This window comes from Leptopilina boulardi, unplaced genomic scaffold (assembly GCF_019393585.1).
Source record: "Leptopilina boulardi isolate dan_hultmark-lab unplaced genomic scaffold, ZJU_Lbou_2.1 LbouV2_327, whole genome shotgun sequence".
Classification (NCBI taxonomy): domain Eukaryota; kingdom Metazoa; phylum Arthropoda; class Insecta; order Hymenoptera; family Figitidae; genus Leptopilina; species Leptopilina boulardi.
The window spans coordinates 1,374,079-1,397,446 of record NW_026137893.1 but is presented as its reverse complement, the minus strand read 5'-3'; the positions used below and the strand labels follow the sequence as shown (position 1 = coordinate 1,397,446).

General features: G+C 30.3%; 1 protein-coding gene across 2 annotated transcripts in view; it reads left to right on the top strand.

Moving 5' to 3' along the window:
• Nucleotides 1-23,368, top strand: part of LOC127285014 (dynein regulatory complex subunit 7) — a 282,666-nt gene that overhangs the window by 78,483 nt on the left and 180,815 nt on the right. The window contains exon 3 of one of the 2 annotated variants that reach the window (XM_051310774.1): nt 9,614-9,634. The exons of the other annotated variant lie outside the window; for it this stretch is intronic. Within the exon in view, the coding sequence (XP_051166731.1) occupies nt 9,614-9,634 (21 nt within the window). The remainder of the gene's footprint in view (nt 1-9,613; nt 9,635-23,368) is intronic. 2 annotated transcript variants of the gene reach the window in all.

The window sequence follows — 23,368 nt, the reverse complement described above, 5'->3', positions numbered from 1 at the left end:
GAAATTCAAAATGGCGGATCCAATATGGCGGACAAAAATTTTTTTAATTCATCAGATTTCGTTGAAAGTTGTTACTCGGGGGTTTTTGGGGTCTATTTATTTAGTCAACTATTTATTTAGTCCTGAAAAGGACTGATTGAAATATTTATCTGAAATAAATATTCTGTATTATAAAAAATCTGCAAAATAAGGGAAAAAAATGTTATAATTCAAAAAGAAAATAGTTTTATAAAACTACTTATTTTAGTCCTAAAAAGGACTAATTCAAATGTGTCCGAAGTCAATATTCAGTGTTTTAAAAAACAAAGAACAAAAAAAAATTTTTTTATCCTCTGAAAATTAGAAAAAACTGAAATTCGAAACAAACCTACAACGTAGTAGAAATTACGAAGGTATATACACTAAATAATCGTCAATGGTTAACGACGTAAAAAAGAATAGCCACAAAAGCACGTCTATTTAATGTATTGAGGTTCAATGTCAGTTGCGAGATAGAAATGAATACAATCATGATCGACATCTAGCAGACAACAGCGTAAATTAAACAAATGGCGCGCGCAATTTAAACTACATTCGAAACACAAACTTAACGTCAAGATTTAAATAATAATAATAATAATACATAATAATTGTTGTGGATAAAAATTTCTTTATTTGTTTCCTTTACTTTTTAATACTTTATTTAAATAATTTTCAAGATCTTTTCATATAATGAGTATGAAAATTTAAAACATGTAAACAAATATTGAAATTAACTTAGGCTAAAAAAGAGTCTAATAATATTCATTAAACCAAATATTTGGCAAAATAAATTCACGAAAATTCTTTATTTTTTACATAAATTAATTTTTCAAGGCGCGCCGTAAAAAATTAATAAATATCAATAATAACTTAATTAGATAATTATTAAACCAATTAAGGATGAAGTAATTGATGTTTTTTAATTTTTGCTTCCTCATGGAGAAAGTATCTTTATTTTCTACACGGGGCAAACTAAGAAAAAATATTTTTTTAACGCACCATATAAAACTTTCTAAAAACCAAAAACCAATATTAGATACTTTATCAACGACCCCATAAACCTCCTAGTAACAACTTTCAACCGAATCATTTGATTAAAAAAATTTTTTGTCTGCTATATAGGATCTTCCATTTTGAATTTCTGAAAATTAACAATAGATTCGGTATCAGCGACCCCAAAAACCCCCGAGTAACAACTTTCAACGAAATCTGATGAATTAAAAAAATTTTTGTCCGCCATATTGGATCCGCCATTTTGAATTTCTGAAAATTAACAATAGATTCGGTATCAGCGACCCCAAAAACCCCCGAGTAACAACTTTCAACGAAATCTGATGAATTAAAAAAATTTTTGTCCGCCATATTGGATCCGCCATTTTGAATTTCTGAAAATTAACAATAGATTCGGTATCAGCGACCCCAAAAACCCCCGAGTAACAACTTTCAACGAAATCTGATGAATTAAAAAAATTTTTGTCCGCCATATTGGATCCGCCATTTTGAATTTCTGAAAATTAACAATAGATTCGGTATCAGCGACCCCAAAAACCCCCGAGTAACAACTTTCAACGAAATCTGATGAATTAAAAAAATTTTTGTCCGCCATATTGGATCCGCCATTTTTAATTTCTGAAAATTAACATCAGATTCGGCAGCAGCGACCTCAGAAACCCCCGAGTAACAACTTTCAAGCAAATCCGATGCATTTTAAAATTTTTTTTTCCACCATATTGGATCCGCCATATTTATTTTCTGAAAATTAATATCAAATTACCGGTATTGCTTGCGGAATACAAAGTATGTATCCTAGTGCTAATTTTACCGCCAATACATAGGTGATTTCCTCATTTAATCCCTTTTTATTAGCACTTTTAGGCCTCTTTTTTTAATTTTAGACACATTTGTAGGTTATATTAGGGCCGCCATATTAGATTTTTCAAAAGGCCACATATTTTTTGAAAGTACTTATATATATGAATAATTTTTGGGTATAAGCGATTTTTTTGGAAGCTCTCAATTTTGGCCATCGGGGTGGCCCGCTTAACGTGAAACGTCCCATATATATATATTTATATAAATAATATACATCCTTAAAGTGAATTTCTCCCTTTAGATATAGGTTTACACAGATGTATATATGTGTGTGTATGTATTCAACCACAAAACTCGAAAACTCGCTTAACTTGAATTACCACCTATTACCACACTAATCATTCCCAAGTCCAACGAACGTCTCTCCTGGCAACGTCAGCAGGTCATTCCGCGGGAGTCTCACGAGACATCCGGTCGATATCTGGCCGCGTTAAGGTACGATCTCGTTTCATTCGCGATATATATATATATATAGAAAGAGAGAGATAGAGAGAGAGAGAGAGGCGACGCGGCGATATCCTGAAAGGAAGATTCTTTGTTCGAGACAGCCACTAGAGGCTATCCAATCGAGCCAAAGACGACGAGGACGCCCGTAGGTTAGACTTGGAGCTCTCCTAATTGACGGCTCTCGCGAATTTTTTTCTTAGCTGACCGCGAAGCCGGGAGTCTTCTTTTTTTATCCCTCTCTTTCAAGTTTTGTCCTTTTCTTCTTTTTTTCTCTCTCTCTTTTTATTTTCATCTTTTTTTTTTTTTTTTTTTTTTTTTTCTCGCGAGAGAAACTGAAGGCCGAGAGGCACAAACCAAGATTATGTGTAGGTGAGGAGTAGTATATATGCAAAAGAGAAAGAGAGACACCAATAGTCGCATTAACGCGTTGGCATTCGCGGTTCTGGCTTAAAAAAAAAAACTTTAAAGGGGGCACTGGCCCCTTGACTTATTTTATACTCGCTCTCTCTCTCGCAATCTCTTCTTTCTTCTTCTCTTACACCTTTGAAAAGTCTCCAATTTTTATCTTTCATTTTGGTTTTCATTTTTTTTTTTTTTTTTTTTTTTTTATTCTCAAACTACTTTTTGCCCGTGAGTTTTAAAGTCGAGGCCAACATTGCGAGCGCGAAAGTCGAAGAGTATATATATACGAATTGAGAGAGAGAGAGAGAGAGAGAGAGAGAGAGAGAGAGACAGAAAGAGAGAGCGAGAAAAAAAGAAGGAAGGAATGAGCGCGATTTACATCGATCGCGTGCCAGGGACGTCTTTCTTAGGATCGGGACCCTTTTTTTTTGGCTTTTTTAGTTCTACGCACTTATGGAAGAGCCTTTCTTTTTTTCGTAAAATAAAGGTGTCTCGATTATTTTTTGTTGTTGTTGTTGTTGTTCTAACTTTCAATTATCTAATTTGAATTCACTACACTTTGAATAGTAATCTTATAAACCGTTAATATACAGGGTGTTCAAAAAGTATGGAAACTTGCAAATACACAGAAAACTAAAAGGTATTAAAATAAGCTGCAACACTTCTTATTTTAATCAAATGTTTCTTATTTTAATCCATTTTGGTATTAAAATAAGTAAAAATGGATTAAAATAAGAAGCGTTGCAGCTTATTTTAATACCTTTCAATTTTCTGTGTATTTCGAAAAGTACGCATTTTCGTATATGCAATGTTGGATCCCGGGGCCAATTTTATAAGTTCAAAAATGTAGATTTTTTTGTTGGCAACAACTTTTGTATTGAATATTTTTCACGAAAATGCGTTTCATTTTCAAAATATTTGCAAGTTTCCATAGTTTTTGAACACTCTGTATAGGGTCAGTTGGGGTAAATAGGGACAAGAGGATTTGGAGCTTAATTTACAGTTTTAAAATTAAGTTCAACGTCAGTATTTTAACCTCAGATCACCTGCAAGAGGTTTTGAGTATTGCCAAGCTTTTATCTTGACAATTGGCAGCAAGATAAAAAAAGTTATCGCTCAATGCAGAAAAACTTGAAAATCAAAGTCAAACTGTTTCAGTATTTTGTCTCGCATTTCAAAAAAAAACAGACTTAAAAATCATACCAAAGTTTTTTTCTTATTCCTTATGACTCCCATAATAGAAATTCACTTGAATTTTTAATTTTTGTCAATTTTGTTAATAATGGCAAGCTGTCCCCATTTACCCTGAGTTTTCGAATTTTTGGGGTAAATGGGGACAGCTTGTCATTATTAACAAAATTAACAAAAATCAAAAATTCAAGTGAATTTCTGTTATGGGAGTCATAAGGAAGAAGAAAAAAATTTGGTATGATTTTTAAGTCTTTTTTTTCAAATGCGAGACAAAATACTGAAATAAAAAAAATAAAAAAATTTCAATTGGTTCAACTATTATATGTCTACACTCAGAGAAATGATTTATTTGAACCAAATAAAATATATTTGAGTTAAATAAACGTATATTTGTCTCAGAGCCTACTAACTTATTTATTTGGCGTAAATAAAAACTTTATTTGTCAGAAATAAATTTTCCTTTGGCTCAAATAAATTTTTTATTTCAATGAAATGAAATATATTTGCAACAAATAAATGAGTTAGTAGGCTCGGAGACAAATATACCATTTCTCTGAGTGTACTACAAATTTTTTTCAAGTTTTTTCATCCCTTAATACAGTAATATACTTAAGGAAACTTTTTTCTTAAACCTTTTTTAGAAACTATGCTGTCCCCATTTACCCCAAATTTTATGAAATTTTCTAAATTTTGGGGTAAATGGGGACAGTTAGTTTCATGCGTTTAAAGCTTATCTAAATTTTTTTCTGCTGCATAAAATAAATCCTGGGAACGTAAATAACAACTTAACAAAAAATTAACCCGCAAATATTACCTTTTAAAGGAAGAAACTTACGTAATTTATATGAAAAATAGCGATTTTGTCCCCATTTACCCCAACTGACCCTATATATTTATATGGATCAGTTTTTATAAAAAAAGAGTAAGAAATTTATTTAAAAAAATATACCCCATTTTGTACAAAGCACTAGAAACAGTTTTGTTTGAACCGAATGTACCAATTTTTTTCCGATTATTTCTAAATAAAATTTGACTTGAAACAAAAAAATATATTTCTTATATCTATAGATAAACGTTTGGTTTATTTTATAACGAATTTTTTGTATGAAGAAAGAATTTTATTTGAGCTATAAATGTACTTTTTTGTTTATTCAACCAAAAGTTTGATTAACTGTATATATAGCAAATATTATTTGTTAGATTTAATAAAAAATTTGATTGTTTCAAGCAATTTTTTTTCTCAGTTAACATTGTTTAAAAAATTGAAAAACTTACTAATTATTTGAAATTTGGTATCTTAATTTTTCCAGCTTACTGATTACGAAACTGGCAACAGTTTTTTAAAATTAAAAATTGCACCAAAAACCCTCGAGTAATAAGTTTAAAGCGAATCCGATAAATTTTTTGATTTTATTGTCCGTCATATTGGATCCGCCATTTTGAATTTTGAAAAACTGATTTCAAATTCGTAATCAGCAGGGATGTGTCCGGAAACGGAACTAAAATCAATTTTAATTTTGTTCCGTTCCGTGCCAGAGGCATGAAACTGAATTACTTAAGAAATTTGTTTTGTGTCCCGGCACGAAACAAAAATAAGAGGCAATTTTATTTTGTGCCGAGGAACGAAACAAAAATACGAGGTAATTATATTTCGTGCCGAGGTACGAATCCAAAATAAGTGGTAATTATAATTTGTGCCAAGGAACAAAACAAAAATAAGAGGTAACTATATTTTGTGCTGTGGAAAGAAACAAAAATAAGTAGAAATTTTATTTCGTTCCAAGCTCAAAAACAGAAATATATAGTAATACATTTACGTGTCCTGACACGTTACTAATTAGACTCGGATTTTGTTTTGATTCTAAACCCTCTATTCAACATGATACAAACATTTAAATCTCATAAATTCCGAGAAATGAATATTTATCGAATTCTATAGTTTATTTCATTATTAAGATTAAATAAAAATACTCTATAAATTTTAATATATGAATATTAACATCATAAATGAATATTGTACCCTATCAGATATATGTATATTTTTTTACTCAACAAAGTTTACAGATCATTGTACCCGTAAGGGTTTTTGGGGTCGCTAATTAAGAAACCAATATCAGTTTTTTAAAAATTCAAAATGGCGTATCCAATATGGCAGACGAGTTTTAAAAAAAATTATCGGATTTACATGAAACTTATTACTTAGGGGTTTTTGGGTCGCTGATTACGAATCTGATATCCGTTTTTAAAAATTCATAATGGCGAATCCAATATGGCAGACGATTTTTTAAAAAAATTATTGTATTTACATGAAACTCGTTACTCAGGGGTTATTTGGGTTACTGATTACAAATCCGATATCAGTTTTCAAAATTCAAAATGGCGGATTCAATATGCCGAATAATTTTGCAAAATGTCCTAGCCGTAGCCGGATATCTCTACGATGTCCTCAGGATATCTATGGTTATCCTAATTACCGGATATCCCTAGAACGTTCGTAGGATTTCTTGAATATCCGGATGCTGTTAGGGAATATTAATTGAGTAAAAACTCAAAGAATATTTTATGATTACATGTTTTCATGATAGTACCCGGTTATGATACACCCTGTATATATTCAGTCTATATTTATTTTATTTTAATTAAATTTCTCAGAAGTCTTATTTAACATTTAATAGACAGTCAACTGGTTGATAAACAATTTTTATTGTATGCGACTTATTTATTTTAATTATTTACTATACATATATACACTGCCGCTCAATTATATTTACCCACCTTACAGCATATTAGGGCTTTTCAAAAAGTTTTGTATCTTTAATTCTAAAAAAGATGTAACCTTCCTCAAATATTCATCTTAAAGCTTACATCTTTGACTTTAACGATACAAAAAAGAAAATAAAAAAAATGCATTGTTTAATTGTTTAAAATAACAAAAAAAATTTTCATTTTTTTTGTAAATTTCAAATTGATCTTGGTTATGAAGAAATGATCAGAATTTAATTCTCGATACGGCATTTGAAAGCTTATTTTATCACCTTTTCAACGCTTTTTTGAAAATTTGTGTACGATGATTTTTGAAAAAGATATGACCATTTATTTAAAAAAATGGACCATTTTTTTCAATTGTTGATAACTTATGAACAATTGACTTTTGAAAAAAATTGTTTAGAGAAAAAATGTTCCTTATTATGTGTAGAACTAGGAAAAAATAATTAAAATTTTTTAAAAATAATTTTGTTTTTCTCATTTTGACCTCATGTATTTGTCGTAAAAATATATAAGATCAAAATGGGAGAAAAACAAAATTATTTTAAAAAAATTTTTAATATTTTTTTCCTAATTCTACTTATAATGAGGAACATTTTTTCTCTAACCAATTTTTTTCGAAAGTTAATTGTTCATAAGTTATCAACAATTGAAAATTTTTTTCAATGACTGATAACTCGAAAAAAATGGATTTTTTAAATTTTTGATAAGAGAAGAAAAGTTTCAGTTTTTCTTTTACTTTTCAATAATGTTAACAAAATTTTTTTAACAATTTTACAATTTTTTTTAATTATTAAAAATGCGCAAAATGCTGCGCGCGGTGTTTAAACGTTTACTTAAACCAATAAAACTTATCGGCCCACTCTACATTTTTTTTTTCAAAATTTTCTTAGTATTTCCAGGTATGTTTAAAAAAAATTAAAAAAATATCATAGCCAAATTAAAAAAAACTTTATTTGTTTAGAAAAAATTGTTATTTTTTTAATAAAAAATGAAAAAAAAAATTTTTGTTAACATTATTGAAAAGTAAAACAAAAACTGAAACTTTTCTTCTCTTATCAAAAATTGAAAAAATCCATTTTTTTCGAGTTATCAGTCATTGAAAATAGGTCTACATTGAAGAAACTGAAATTTCGAAAAATTTTCAAAAAATAAAAGAAAATAGAAAAAGTAACGGTAACGCGTTAGTCTTTTCAAAAAGTAACTGTTCCCATAGCACATTACTGTTTAGAAAATGTAACGCGATAATTTTTAGAAACATTATCGGTAACGATTACGCGTTACTGTTTAAAAAAAGAATGTTAACGAATTATTTTTTAAAAAATGTATTGGTCACGATTAGCGATACTTTTTACAAAAAGTAACGGTAACGCGTCACTTTTTAAAAATAGTTACAGTAAAGATTGTATGTTACTACATAAAAAAAGTAACGGTAACGCGTTACTCGTTAAAAAAAGTAACTGTTCCCACAGCACATTACTGTTTAGAAAAAGTAATCCTATTGATAACGAGGGGGGCCGGGGGTTATAAAAAGAATAAAACATTGTTAACTTATTTTATGGAGGGCCCCTTATTAATAATACCACCCTTTATATGATACATTTTATTTTTGTCTCTTTTCATTTCTAATGTTGGACATATAACGAATTTGAAAGATAATATCCTTGAGTGCAAGGACACTTAATGTAAACAGGCCCGACAATCTGTTCTCATTTATTGTTGTTTATACGTATTTGGAACGGAATAATATTCTTAAATAATTAATTTTATTCTGTACTTATAGCACGAAAATAAATACCTGTAAATTTTTGTTTTGTACCTTGGCACGGAATTAAATATACAACTATTTTCGTTCCATGCCTTGGAACAGAACTGAATATATAACCATTTTTGTTTCGTGCCTCGGCACGAAACTAAATATGTAACTACTTTCGTTCCATGCCTTGGCACGGAACTAAATATTTAACCATTTTCGTTTCGTGCCACGGCACAGAACTGAATATACAACTATTTTCGTTCCATGCCTTGGCACGGAACTAAATATATATACATTTTCGTTTCGTGCCTCGGCACGGAACTGAATACACAACCATTTTTGTTCCGTGCCTTGGCACGGAACTAAATATGTAAATATTTTTATTCCGTGGCACTGGCACGGAACAGAACAAAAATGGCATTTCCGGACACATCCCTGGTAATCAGCGACCCCGAAAACCCCTGAGTAACAATTTTCAAAAGAATCCGATAAATTTTGAAAAAATGTCTGCCATATTGGATCCGCCATTTTGAATTTTGAAAAACTGATTTCAAATTCGTAATCAGCGACCCCGAAAACCCCTGAGTAACAATTTTCAAAAGAATCCGATAAATTTTGAAAAAATGTCTGCCATATTGGATCCGCCATTTTGAATTTTGAAAAACTGATTTCAAATTCGTAATCATCGACCCCAAAAACCCCCCGAGTAACAAGTTTCAAGTGAATCTAATCAATTTTTAATTTTGTCGTCCGCCATGTTGAATTTTGAAAAACTGATGTCATATTCGTAATCAGCGATCCCGAAAACCCTCAAGTAACCAATTTCAGGAATAATTAATAATTTTTTTTTTAGTTATTTTTTTAAGTTTTGGACAGTCTTAATTTTGAAAATATATATGTCAGCGATGAGCAACGTATGGATTAAATAAATATTTATTTGATTCAAACAAATTTTTTTTTTGAAATAACCAAAAAATTGTGTTAATTCAAAAAAAATGGTATGTTTGATTCTAACAAAGCTTTCCTCTGAGTGTTGTAATTGTTCTTTTTTGGAGTTTTATATAAATTATCAAATTATATTGTGAAACTAAAAAAAAATTTTGAAAAATCATTTTTGTAATAAAATTACATAATTGTGTTCTTATATTTTTGTTACAGAATTCAACACAAACATTTCTCGTGAGTAACTAATTACCTAATATATTCTTAACCTCTGTTATATATATTGTACTTTTTTCAAAAATATATTTCTCGACATGCGCAGTTGTTTTGTGCGCACTCCTGATATGCGCAGATGTATTTTACGCACTGTATAAATGCGCAGATGTCTTGTGCGCACTCCAGACATGCGCATATGTTTTGTACGCACTCTAGACATGCGCAATTGTTTCTTGCGCACTCTAGATATGCGCAGATGTATTGTACGCACTTCAGACATGCGTAGAAGAATGTCATGCTTTCTAAACATGCGCAATTGCATTTTTGATGTATTTCTACATATACAAAAGTATTTAAATTCACTTAATTTCAAAAATACTCAAAAGAGTATTTATTCTTATTGATTTAACTACTACAATTGAATAATTATCATTTAGTTTGGCATCCATTATCGATAATAGAAAATATGAAATAGTACGAATATACGTGAGAGGATGAAGCATTGCAAATCCGTATATATATACAGAAGGGCCAATTAATTTGAGATCGAGACTTGCCTCTCAGTATATATATATATATATGCCTGTATGTGTGTGTATTTGAAAGCGTTCTGCAGATGCATCACGAGGGTGGAGAGTCTTTAACTTGAACTTCTCTAGTGAATCTACAGAAAAAGAAGCTGAGAGAGAGAGAGAAAGTCGAGTGAGCCAGCTAACATTTTTTTCCCTCTTTCGAGAGCAACGATTCTCAAAAGGTTTCCGGGACTTTTCCCGCATTCCCGACTCTATCAGCCTCATCGTCGTCGTCATCGTCGAACTAACGCTACTTCAAGGTTCCTTCCTTCCTTTACCTGCTTACTGTTTGCTTTCCTGGAAGTGGATCGCTTGGCTTGCGTTCTCGTTTCCAACGGAAACTATATGGAGCTGATCGATTCCTATGTTAGTTTCCACGAGTTAAGCTCACTACGATTCATCATGTACTACGCTTCTTGCCAACTTCGATATTCCATGTAGAGATGAAAAAACAAAACCAAAAAAATGGATCATTATCAAAACAATTTCTACATTTTCAAAATATTTTTCTCTTTTTTCTTTATTTTGCAAAACTAGTTATCTTTTTTTAACAAAATATTATTATAGACATTTAAATAGATAGAAATAAATTTTAACTTAACTGGTTAGGGCCTACCCAGTTTTCCCTGTTTGGAAAAATGTAGATAAACTTTTTTAAGATTACTATAGTGTTTTAATGTTTTTTTTTTATTTTAGGCATTTGATTAGAATTCCCGGATAAAATCCCAAATAGGGAAAACTAAACAGAGCCCCATTAGCACTCTAAGCATGCGCATATGCTCTATACGCAATTTTAACATACGCAAATGTTTTGTGCGCACTCTAGATATGCGCAGATGTTTTGTACGCACCCCAGACATGCGCAAATGTTCTGTACGCACTCGAAGCATGCGCAGATGTTCTGTATGCACTCTAGACATGCGCAAATGTTCTATACGCACTCGAAGCATGCGCAGATGTTCTGTATACACTCTAGACATGCGCAGATATTCTGTGTCTACTCCAAACATGCGCAGAAACTCCGTTCACACTCTAAATATGCATAAATATCATATGTGCACTTCAGGCAAGCGAAAATGAATTGTATGCACTTTAGACATAAAATTCAAAATCGGGAAAGCCGAAGAAAAATTATTCAGTACTTCATCAGGCTTAAAACTTTATTTTTCATTTTTAAAGAATAAAAAATATTTTTCACTTCAATTATTAGTGATTTTGTAAATATTTTTATTAAATAAATTATTTTCTGTAAAGAATATTGCTACATATATAGTGAAATGTGGAGGAATTTGATATATTCTTTTTGGTGTGCTTGCGATGTAAATTCGAGATGTGTTGGTAATTTTAACAATGAGATGAAAATTGACATGGTGACAGTGTCAACTTCCCTCTCTCTCTCTCTCTCTCTCTCTCTCTCTCTCTCTCTCTCTCTCTCTCTCTCTCTCTCTCTCTCTCTCTCTCTCTCTCTCTCTCTCTCTCTCTCTCTCTCTCTCTCTCTCTCTCTCTCACTCCAACACGAATGCGTTTTGGAACAACCGGTGAGGTCATCTAAAATTTGTCTCTCCCGCGCGCCGAAGGCCAAAATGCACTCGGCTGCTCAATAATAAAGACGCATGAGTATGCGGTGCATTAACTTGAAGTTATATGGACAGCATTGTCGTCGGTCCGCCCCACGGACGACGGTTCATGCGCGACGCTCTCGAAATTGCCCATGTTTATTTCAACACCTTGGTTATACGCGGTTAATCTTAACTTCCTTGGCTTTAACAAAATACTGTAGCGCCACACAAAAATGAAACAAAAAAAAAAAATTGAAGTTTAAAATTTTAATTTTAATATAATTTTTTACTTTGAATTTTTATGCTTGTTCCTTTCTTTACACTAAATTATTTAAAAGAATTGTAAAGTATCATTAGGGTGTTAAAATTTAAATAATAATGTCGGTATTTTGTTAACAGAGACAAAATGTAGTGATAAAATTCAAAAAGAATATTCCAAAGATTTGTTAAACAACGTGGCTGTGTGGTTAAAGTACGCGGCTTGCGTCCCAAGGGACCTGGGTTCGATTCCTCATGAGTGCGAGATTTTTTTTCAGTCTTATACACTGAAAAAAAAATATTCTAAAATTTAGAATACACACTTGGCCGTCTATTTTTAGAATATTTTATACTTCAATCCAGTATGAAAATATTCTAATTTTAAGAATATTACATACTAAATTTAAGTATAAAATTTTTCTAAAATAGGTGCCAAGTATATATATAATTTTAGAATTTTTTTTTCGGTGTAGTATTAAGTCATGAAAACTCATATTTTTTTCCGTATTTCATTCAATATTTCGTTGAACGAAAAAAATTTTATGTCCAGGAAGTTCATTTTTGGAAAAACTCAAAATTCCGGGCAAAAATATCAAAAAACTTTTTTTATACGTCTAAGTTTAAATTTGAAAAAAAATAATTCTGTGCTAAATTGTGCTCATTTGTATGTTAAAATTCATTTTTGAAAGAACTCAAAATTCCGGGCAAAAAAAACCAAAAAACTTTTATAAATCTAAAAAGGTAATGTTTAAAAAAAAATATTGACGTTTTTGGGTCAAAACAATATTTTTTACAAATTTTGGTCAAAAACTTTTTTTAATTTTAATCTTTTACATATAACAATGGTGAAAAAGTCGAGTTTAATTGGGAATAAGTTTTTTAAAAAAATTTAAACTTTACAGGTCTAAAATAAGTTTTTTCATGTGTTTGCCCGAAATTTGGGTTTTTCAAAAATGAATAGCACTTGTTGAGCACAATTCAATGCAATATTTGCTTTTTCTTAATTCTACACGGAAAAAAAGATTTACCTGGAACAGCGAAACGTTTCACTATAGCATAGCGAAAGTTTTACTTGTTTCAGTTAAATTTTTCACTATTTCTAATGAAATCTTTCGCTGATTCAGGTAAATATTTTTTTCCCTGTAAACTTAAAGTCGTCTAAAATAAGTTTTTTAAAAATGTTTTTGCCCGGAATTTTGAGTTTTTCAAAAATTATATTTGTTTTCTTAAATTCTAACTTTACTGCGGTCTAACTTCCTGGACATACAAATTTTACTATTGTTTGAAGTAACTTTTCTTGAATAAAAAAAATAGTTGCTCAAATAAAAAACTGAACTAAACTTTACGACTGTTATAATGGAATATATACAGATAAATAAATGAATCTCTCTCTCAAAAATCAAACATCGTTAACTATCCTATACTATTTTTTTTCTTGGTTCCTTTTTTTTTTAGATTTGCTATTTTATTAATCACTCTTTAAATTTTTTTTATGCTTTAGCTCATTACTCACACATTAACACAAAAAACTTTCTATTTATATATTAAAAGGTATATTTCTAAAATATATTTTTTACACATAGAGTGTATCTAATGGATTATTTGTCGAAAAATTTTTGAGAGTCGGTTTTATATACATTATACATACTATAAATAGAAGAAGAATATAAAAGTTGCGTGAAATTCGTAGTAGGTAGAAAACTCGCGAAAGAAAAGAAAAGGAGAGAAAAAAAAAAATATATATATATAGGGGCCAAGGGTCGAGAGTTGAAGGAAATGTCGAGGGGTCGTTAATTTCTCGATCGCCTTTTTCCCCCATTGCCCTACTATATATATATATACGTGTGTGTACCATAAAAACGACGCGTGTACTTCCGTATAGTGCGCAGTATCATTTATTCTCTGACAACGATAACACAATACGTTCACGAAACTAGGCCATTCGGAAAAGAAGAAAACGAAAAAAAAGAGAGGGAGGAAAAACTTTGCCGAATTGGGTTAATAATTTTAAGTCCCTTGAGACAGTTTCTTTTTTTTTTTTTTTTTTCTTTACACGCGTTTCTTTTATGTTATCGATCGAAAATTACATAGTTGTTAAACTGCCAATTATTACATTGTTTCCTTTTATCTGTAATTACATTGTTTCGATCTTTTCTTTTTAATGACTCTTCTCTATCATATATATTTATTTATATTTCGCTCGCCAACCCCCATTACTTTCCATTTTAAGACTAAATTTTTTAAAGGCTTGTAAATATTGAAATTATTAAAATTTTACCTAAATTTTGAGGTTATGTTCGTTTCTTGGTTAGGGAGGGGATTTTACCTAAATTTTAGGTTATTTCTATCAGACATTATCTCAAACCCAGCGGCAATCCTGGGGACTTGCGGCTATGTTCACAGTCAAAATTAACATAAATTTTGAGGTTATGTTCGTTTAATTGTTATGAGGGGCGATTTCCTGACAAAATTTGAGGTTATGTCTGTTGAACATAGAAGTTCTGTTAAATAAAAATTTTGTACTATAGAAAATCGGTTTAATAGAAATTCTGTTAAAAAAATAATTCAAATAAATAGTAAATTTGTCTATAAATGAATTTTCGATTAAGTAAAAATTTTGAACTATGAAAAATCAGTTTACTGGAAAATTCTGTTAAAAAATAATTGGAAAAAAATATTAATTCGGCTAATATGTAGGTATATATAAATAAAAAAAAAAAATTGTCAAATAATGTTTTTTCCCTATAATTATAGGGAATTTTATATATTGTATATCAAATTTTCTAATTATAATGAAATTAAAAGTTAAACTCTTTAGAGAAACGATTTAAAAAGTGAAACGTTATTTAAATATAAACGTTTCAATTGCGCATGTGTGAAATGAGGAGGGAAAAAAACAAATAAAATATGAGTATTGAAAATTGGCGCGAGCGACAGGTGTTTAACGTCAAAAAAAAAAAAAAGGAAATAAAAACTCGAAGGCAGGAAGGAACGCGTTACCAAATTGAACAAGGGTGTTCCGTTAATTATCCGAGTTTATATGGGAAAATGCTTAAGTAAAAACTTTCTCTCAAAGTGGACCACTCGAGTGTAAGCTTTTGGCCAGCGAGCGTATCACGTGAAGCGCGCGGATCGATCGTGCTACAACGGTCAGAGCCACTACGCTGGAACCCTTAATTTTCTGCGCATCGTGAGAAAATTCCCTTCCACCTCGAGATTCACCTATATCTCCCAAAAAAGGAAACTTTTCCTCGAAAATACAAGAAAATCCCCGCACATTCAACGTATGCTGTACTTTTAAATTTTGTAAAATTAGAAAAATAATAACTATTTTTTTTAGTATAATTAAAATTAGTGGATTTTTGAAAAAATATATTATATTTTATTACCAAACGGGCACAAAAAAGGGACATAAAAATTATTAGTTATAATTTTCAACTACCGAACTATTTTGTTGTGTTAACCAAATTATGTATTTTGTTGTCGTAACCAATCTTTGTTAGCTTAACCAAATAACCCATACGACTTTGTTTCAGCCAACAAAAATTTCGTTACAAGAACCAAAATTGCTTAACTAAACGATTTTGTTGCAAACAAAACATTTTTTCAGGGTGTTAAATGAAGAATTATGCTAAATTAAAATTCAGTCAAATTAGAATTTTTTTTAACCCCTTCGCAATCTAGTAGAAAAATCGTTTATGGGCACATTAGATTAGAACATTAGAAAAAAAATACTAAACATAATTCGATTTGAGTGTCAATGGATATACTAAGGTTTTCGGGGTCGCTGAATCTGAATTTTAGCTTAAATTCAAGAAATTCAAAATGGCGGACCCAATATGGCGTCCAAAAAATTTTTTTAATTGACTAGATTTGCATAAAAATGGTTCCTTTAGGTTTTTTGGGGTCGCTGAATCCAAAATTAATGTCAGATTTAAAAAATTCAAAATGGCGGACCCAAAATATCCACCCAATACAGCGGAAAAAATTTAAAATTGATTCGATTCGTTCAAAATTCGGTACCATGGGGGTTTTTTGAGTCGCTGAATCTAAATCTGACCTCAAATTTGGATTCAGCCACCTCAAAAACCCCCAAGTACCGAATTTTGAACGAATCGAATAAATTTTTAATTTATCCGCCATATTGGGTCCGCCAATTTGAATTTTTTAAATCTGACCTCAAATTTGGATTTAGCGACCCCAAAAAACCTAAAGGAACCATTTTTATGCAAATCTAGTCAATTTAAAAATTTTTTCGACGCCATATTGGTTCCGCCATTTTGAATTTCTTGAATTTAACCTAAAATTCGGATTCAGCGACCACGAAAACCTTAGTATATCCATTGACACTCAAATCGAATTAAATTAGTATTTTTTTTTTCTAATGTGAACATATATGTCCAAAATCACAAAGGTGGCACAACTTTTTTTTTGATCATATATGGGCCATCGACTGTCAAGGGATTAATAAAATGTTGGGTAAAAAGAAGTTCTGTGAAATAAAAATTCTGCGAAATTTTGAAAATACCGGAATTTTCATTTGACCGTATTTGCAAATAATGCCCGAACCTCGGCCCGAACAAATATTATCTATAAAAGAAAAAGTTTTGTTGGAAATTTAAAAATTAAACAATCACAATTTTTTCGATTATTTTTAATTAATTTTTAATTTTCTGGTACAGAAATTTACAGAATTCTTAAAACGTCGAATTTTTATTTGTCCGAAATTGTAAATGGCCGAACAAACAATCGACAGAAAAATTTCGGCGCGATTTTTAAAATAAATAAATATTTTTAAATATTAAATCAACACAAAAAATTAAAAGGCATTAAAATAAGCTGCAACGCTTATTATTTTAATCCAATTTTGCTTATTTTAATACCAAAATGGATTAAAATAAGCAAAATTGGATTAAAATAATAAGCGTTGCAGCTTATTTTAATGCCTTTTAATTTTCTGTGAAATAAAAATTACCTAAAAATTCTGTTAATTAAAAATTCTTTAAGGCCATGTGAGAAATACCCACGTGACCCCCATGCAAAAAACATGGTAGGGTAAGTGTACTAATTACGGCGAGTGCACCAATTACGGCGCGTTCATAAAAAATAACTATTATTACTATTATATTTAATATAACTGTTGCCAAATGATTAAAAAAAATTATTTCAATCTTTTTTTGATACAAATACTTATAAAGATGCACATTTAAACAATTATTAATTTAATTATTTGAGATCAAATTTTTTTCCGCGCCGCAATTGAAACATTTTTAAGATTTCCATTGGCTTCAATTTCGGCGGGCAAAGTATCTTCAAAATACACGTAATTTTGGTCACCGAAATTGATACACCGAAACTGATACAAACTCGCCGCAATAGAAAATTACGGTATTAGTTTTAATTTCTCATATTTGTTTAAATAATCGATTTTTATAGAGTTAAAATTTTTTTTTAATATCTTAATAACATAAGCTTTAAGTTTAATAAGTCTTAAATTGAGTTTATACAATAGAAATGTCGAATTTTCTATTTCAAAGGTGTTTTGACTCGAATCTCGCCGCAATTAGTGCATTTACCCTATCGTAGTTCCAAGTTTTCTCTAAAATGGTAAAGAATTTTTGGTTGAAATTTGGAAAATATGATAGAGAACAACAAGGCGGTGGTACACACAGACGTCGCCTGAATGTATCAGGAACCAGCGCCAATTCGAGTTAGTAGTCGATCAAAGAACTAACAAAAACCCTATTAACTCCACTATTCATTATTACTTTCTTAAATTATTTCGCATTCAATTACAGTAAATAATTAGAACGGCCGAATTCCTTCAACCCTTTTTTATCATTTCTCAAAATTCCAACCCGAAATTTCGTCTCATTTCCGAGAATACTTATGAAATCTACAAAAAATTGTCTTTGTCTCACATGGCCTTAAAGAAAATTTTGCTAAATAATAATTCGTTTTAAAAAAAAATTCCTTTAATTATGAATTCATTAGTTAAATGAAATTTGTTAAATATAAAAAGTGAATTAAATAATAAATTCTACTTTATAAAATTCCGTAACATTTACAAATTTGAGTCTATTAATTTCGAAACCGTATATAGAAATTCCAACAAATTCAATATGTAAGGCGCGAATATCAATTTTTCACTCTTGAATATTTTTTCGATAATATATGTCAAATGATCGATTACTATTTGATTGAAATAAAAATTTTTTTTTCTCAGCATACGCGAGAAACACAAAGTTTCTGGGAAGTCATGCAGTGACCCCATTTTTAAGGAACATATATATATATATATATTATACGTCGCGTGTCTATAGCTATATATTTTTGCTCCACATGTGTATTATATCGGTAACGCAGGCGCGATAGGAAGTCACACAGGTATATATATATATGTGAGTTTGAGTAAATATGACCTTGCTACTTACCGTTTACAAACTCTTCCGACCTCGCACTCGTCGGGAGCTTAAGCGCACTGGAATTCCGGATAATCTCGCGAAGTTGGGCGTACCGGGGGCCGTTATATCGAGTATATTTATTTACCTGTACATATATATAAACGTTGCGCGCCAACGTCTCGGTCAAAGCCTCTATACATAGGGTGTACGGTTATAATCGGCAAGTCGATTTACCGTCTGAAATAATGGGGATAATGAAAAAAGTCCATAATTACGTTCCAATGATCTCTGCCCTCCTATATATCGCCACTTTATATATCCGCCTTCGTTTTTAATGTGTATATATATATACAACTATTAAAAGTCCAATAATAATAATCCCTCTCTATTTCTTTTCACAGAAAAAAAAACTGTACTCAAAATGAGTCGCGTACACTAAAAAGAAATTTGGGTTTGCAACAAAATCGTTATTGTATAGGCAAAATTTTGGTTCTTGTAACCAAATTTTGGTTGGCTGAAACGAGTTATTTCAACTAAAGATTTGGTTAGGCTTATAAATTTATTTGGTTGAACATTTTTAAATTCCAACAAAAATTTGGTTAACACAACAAAATAGTTTGGTCTAAAAAACCAACTGATCATCTGTTGTCCTGACCAAAATTTGGTTACCACCAACCAAATAATTTAATTCGATCTCAACTCGTACCTTAGGGAAGTTCTCCGGCAAATCGATTTGTGATAGATTTTTCTAAAACTTTGAGGAAATGCTCATTTTTATATCCTGTATGCGTGGTAAACTTAAAACTGAAAGAAAAAAAAAGAACTTATGAAGAAATGAAAATTGAAATGCTAAAACAAAATCCCTCAATTTATTTACTGAAAAAAAATTTAGAATCATGTCGAGTAAAAAGGCGAGAAGAAGCTAAAAAGACGGGCACAGCAGCTGATCATTTAAGGAACTACCCAGCTCTTAACATCCCTGATCTTGTAAGCATACATTCAAAGTATTTATTCTTTTTGTACATATATAGATGGACAACATATATTTAAGTATTTCTTTACTGCTGTGGCGAGAATTCGAAGCAGAAATTTCAATAACTAAGGACCAAATTAAAAACAATTGGATATCTGCTCTTCACTCCCTTTCAACATTTTTTTGTCCTGACCTCCGAAACATGGAGAATTTTTCCTTAGACCAAATGACAGTAATAATTTTGGAGAAAGTTCCGCAATATTTTAAAGTACGTAAAGGAAAAAACTGTAGTTCCACCACAGTTCTGAACCAAGTTTTCGATGTATGTATTTAAATATTAATTTTATTTTATTTGTGATTTTTAAAATACTAGTAACATTTTTTGTTTAGGCTGCAACATCAATTGCTCAAATAAAACCGAAAGCCGATGAAGCTCCAAGATTAATAGGAGTAGGTTCCAATGATGAGATAAATTTAATGTTTTCATTATTCGTTGATTCTGAAGCCTTATTTTGCGGAACAGCTGTAGATTCATTGCTTCAAATGTTTGCGCTGTATTCGATTTTCAACATTGACTGTCCAAGTGCGACTCAAAAATTTCTTATAATTTCATCGCGGCTGTATTATTTAGAGAAAAAGTTTCTCAGTACTATTCAAAGTATACAAAAGTGTAGTAAAAATTTTAGAGCAACTTCAACTATTTTAAAAAATATTTTATATATTTTATATCACCTTTAATTGTTAACCCCTTTCAAAAAGTAAATTTATGTTTTCTTTTGTTACTATATAGAAATATATTTGAAAACTTAATTTAAAAAATCTATATAGACAAACTAATTAAACAACTTATATAAGTTGATGGTTACTTTTCATCGACAAATAAACTACCTCATTGCATCAGTATTGTTTAAACTTACATTTTCATGGAAATATTCCCTGAAAAAAAGTATTAAAAATTTAAAAACAATTTAATTGTTTGAAGGCGATAGTTTTTAAATATTTTTATAACTTGTTTATATTTGTATTTAAAGAAGATGAATAAAGTTGAAAGCTTATATGTTTAAAAAGCGTTTATTATTTTTTATTGTATTAAGAGAATATTAAAAAAAATTTACTAAACTTTTTAGCAGTAAGGATCTGCTAAAAATTATGGGCAAATTGTTTTTTTTTTTAACATTTTCTTTATAAAATGTAATTAATTATACCCATAATTTCATAAGTAATAAATCAGGATAAATTTAAACTGTATTACTTACTATACTTTTAAGTCTTTAAGAAAACTTTATTTTAGTCAATATATTGACATGCAGTAAATTCGAGTTTAAAAAAGAACTATTTTTAAGCCTACTTTTCGGCTTACAGCTATTTTTGAGAACACATGGTGACTTTATTTAAGCTTTAGTACCGACTTCTTTTAAGACTCTTTTATCAAACTAATATTAAGTCCAAGAAGACTACTTTTTGTTACATCTTAAAATAAGCTCTTTTGTAGACTACATTCAAACTTTTTTTTTTCTGTGTACGTGATAACTTTTTCTCAAAAACTAGTATATTGTAGGGGCGAATTAGAGAAATAAAAGTAAATAAAATTCTATAGGGGTAACGATGTTCAATTTTTAATAACAGTAATCTGAAAATCGAAATTCAAGTGATTTTCTAGTGAACTGCGACAAATAGGAGAAACACAACCGGTCGGGTCTTGGCAACACCGCACTGTTCGTATGAAACGCGCGCATATAAATAAATAAACAAACATAAAAAATAGGTTATGTTCTTCTTGCGATGAACCAACTTGTGTCAGCTGTTTATAGTCAGCCGTTCTACACTGTTGCCGTATCTGAAAAAGCTGCGTACAATTACAAATTTTGCACTTCTGCACTTGACAGAGGGGAAGGGAAACAGGAAAATGTTCTCAACTATTTCTTTTGAGGGAGAAGTTATTCTTATATATATAGAGAACAGGTTGTTATTGAACTCCACTGGCGCCGGAGAGCTTCCTTAAGAGAACAATTAGTTTAAATCTCTCACAAAGATGCGGGTAGTCTAGTGGTCAGAGCTTCCGACTGTTTAACAACAGAGGTTCGATCCCAGGAGATGAGATTTTTCAAACTACACAAATATTTCAATTGGATAAATATAAATTAAACGTTAAATTCATAATTAACGAAAAATAAAATAAATAAAAAAGATGAAATGAAAAGAAATAAGGTAGAATCAAATTTTTAATTTTATACAAAAAAAAACTGTTGGTTTGATCAACTAAACATTTTTGTTGACCTAACAAAAAAATTTGGTTGAGCTAACCAAACATTTTTGTTATGTCAACAAAAAATACTCATCCAAATTTTTTGACTGACTCTAACAATTAGTTTGGTTGCTTAAATACCAACAAAATTTTGGTTGTTCTGACTAAACATTTTGCTCAGTGTATACACTACACTGTAAAAAATTTCGGAATTTTTTCCAATAAAATAGGATATTTTTCCGAAAGTAGGTGGAAAATACGGTTTTCCGAATGTTTTATAGGAAATATATCCTATAGTGCCAGTTACAGGTTAAATAAGTAATAAATAAAAACTGAAAAAACAAATTGTATTCCATATTTCCGCTATTTATCAGTAATATTGTTTCATTCACTTCTGTGTATACAGTTATTTTGTTGACTTGTATTATTTTCTGTTTTTTTGCCTCCCCCCCTCTCTCTTTCTCCCTGTCTCTTAATTTGGCGATTATAAATGAATACGATGAATGTCTACAGCTATATATATATATATATATATATGTATGTGGCTAAAGTTAAAATGTATTTGTGTGTGAATTGTGAACTCACGCTAAACGAGCACGCAGCTTAACTCTGGCAACGGTTACGTTGTAGCAGTATATGTATATATATGTATATAAATATATACATGTGTATAGTTTCAACAGATACATATTTACAACCCTTTCCCAGTGAGACCATCGGGACCTCCTTTCGAGGCCGAGCGTGCCTGAAATGCACTGTAATTTCAGGATGTCCGACCTGCAAGCGTTCTTCCGCACTCATCCGCTGGCCAAGCGAAATTCTCCTTTTTTTCTCCCACCCTCCATTTATTAGCTATAAATATTTCTTCCCTTCTCGCGCCATACATTTCTTTTTTCTCATATATATATATATATATAGATATACAGATATACTTTATGTAATTTAACACTGGAAATTTTTCTACTTCATTTACACCTTTTTTTCAGTTAATCGCAGTTATTTTCTTTTTTGCTGATACATAATTCCATTTTCTGAACGTGCGAAATGCTTTATTTATTGTTTGTTTTTTTCATGCTATTGCTAAAATCGCTGAGTTATATTTACAAAAAATAAATTTTTGTTTCAAATATTTAAAAACTTTGTGAAATAACACAGGCATACAAAAAAAAGACATTCATGTTGTGAGCTCGAGGTGAAACCATGACTACTTTATGTTTTTGATGTCGCTAAAACCGAATTTGAAGTCAGTTTAACCCCATTACGTCAGGAATCTGACATAACCTTAAAAAAAAACCTCAAAATTTGTCCTTAAAATTTTAAAATCAAGTAAAATTCAAATCTATAAGTATTAACATGAGTACTTTGTAGAAATATCCCTAAGCTTCCCAACGTGATAATGGATTCCGACTAGAACCGCGCTAGAAAATCTAGCCTAGAAAACTCGTACTCGAACCTGATTAGATTCTAGTGAGAAATTCAGACTAGAAATATCTGCTGAGATCCCGTTTGAATTCTAGAAAGGCAATTCAAACTAGAAAAATCTGATTAAGCCCTTACTAAATTCTAGCCAGAAATACCTCAAATCGGACTTAGATATTAGTTTTTGATGTTTTCTTTATTTAAAATATGAATTTAATTATGTTCAATAAGGGACACAAATATGTTTAAAATGTTTGTTTTAGAAATAATAATAAAAAGAATAAATATTAATAATAAAATTATTAAATAAATTAATTTATTATTA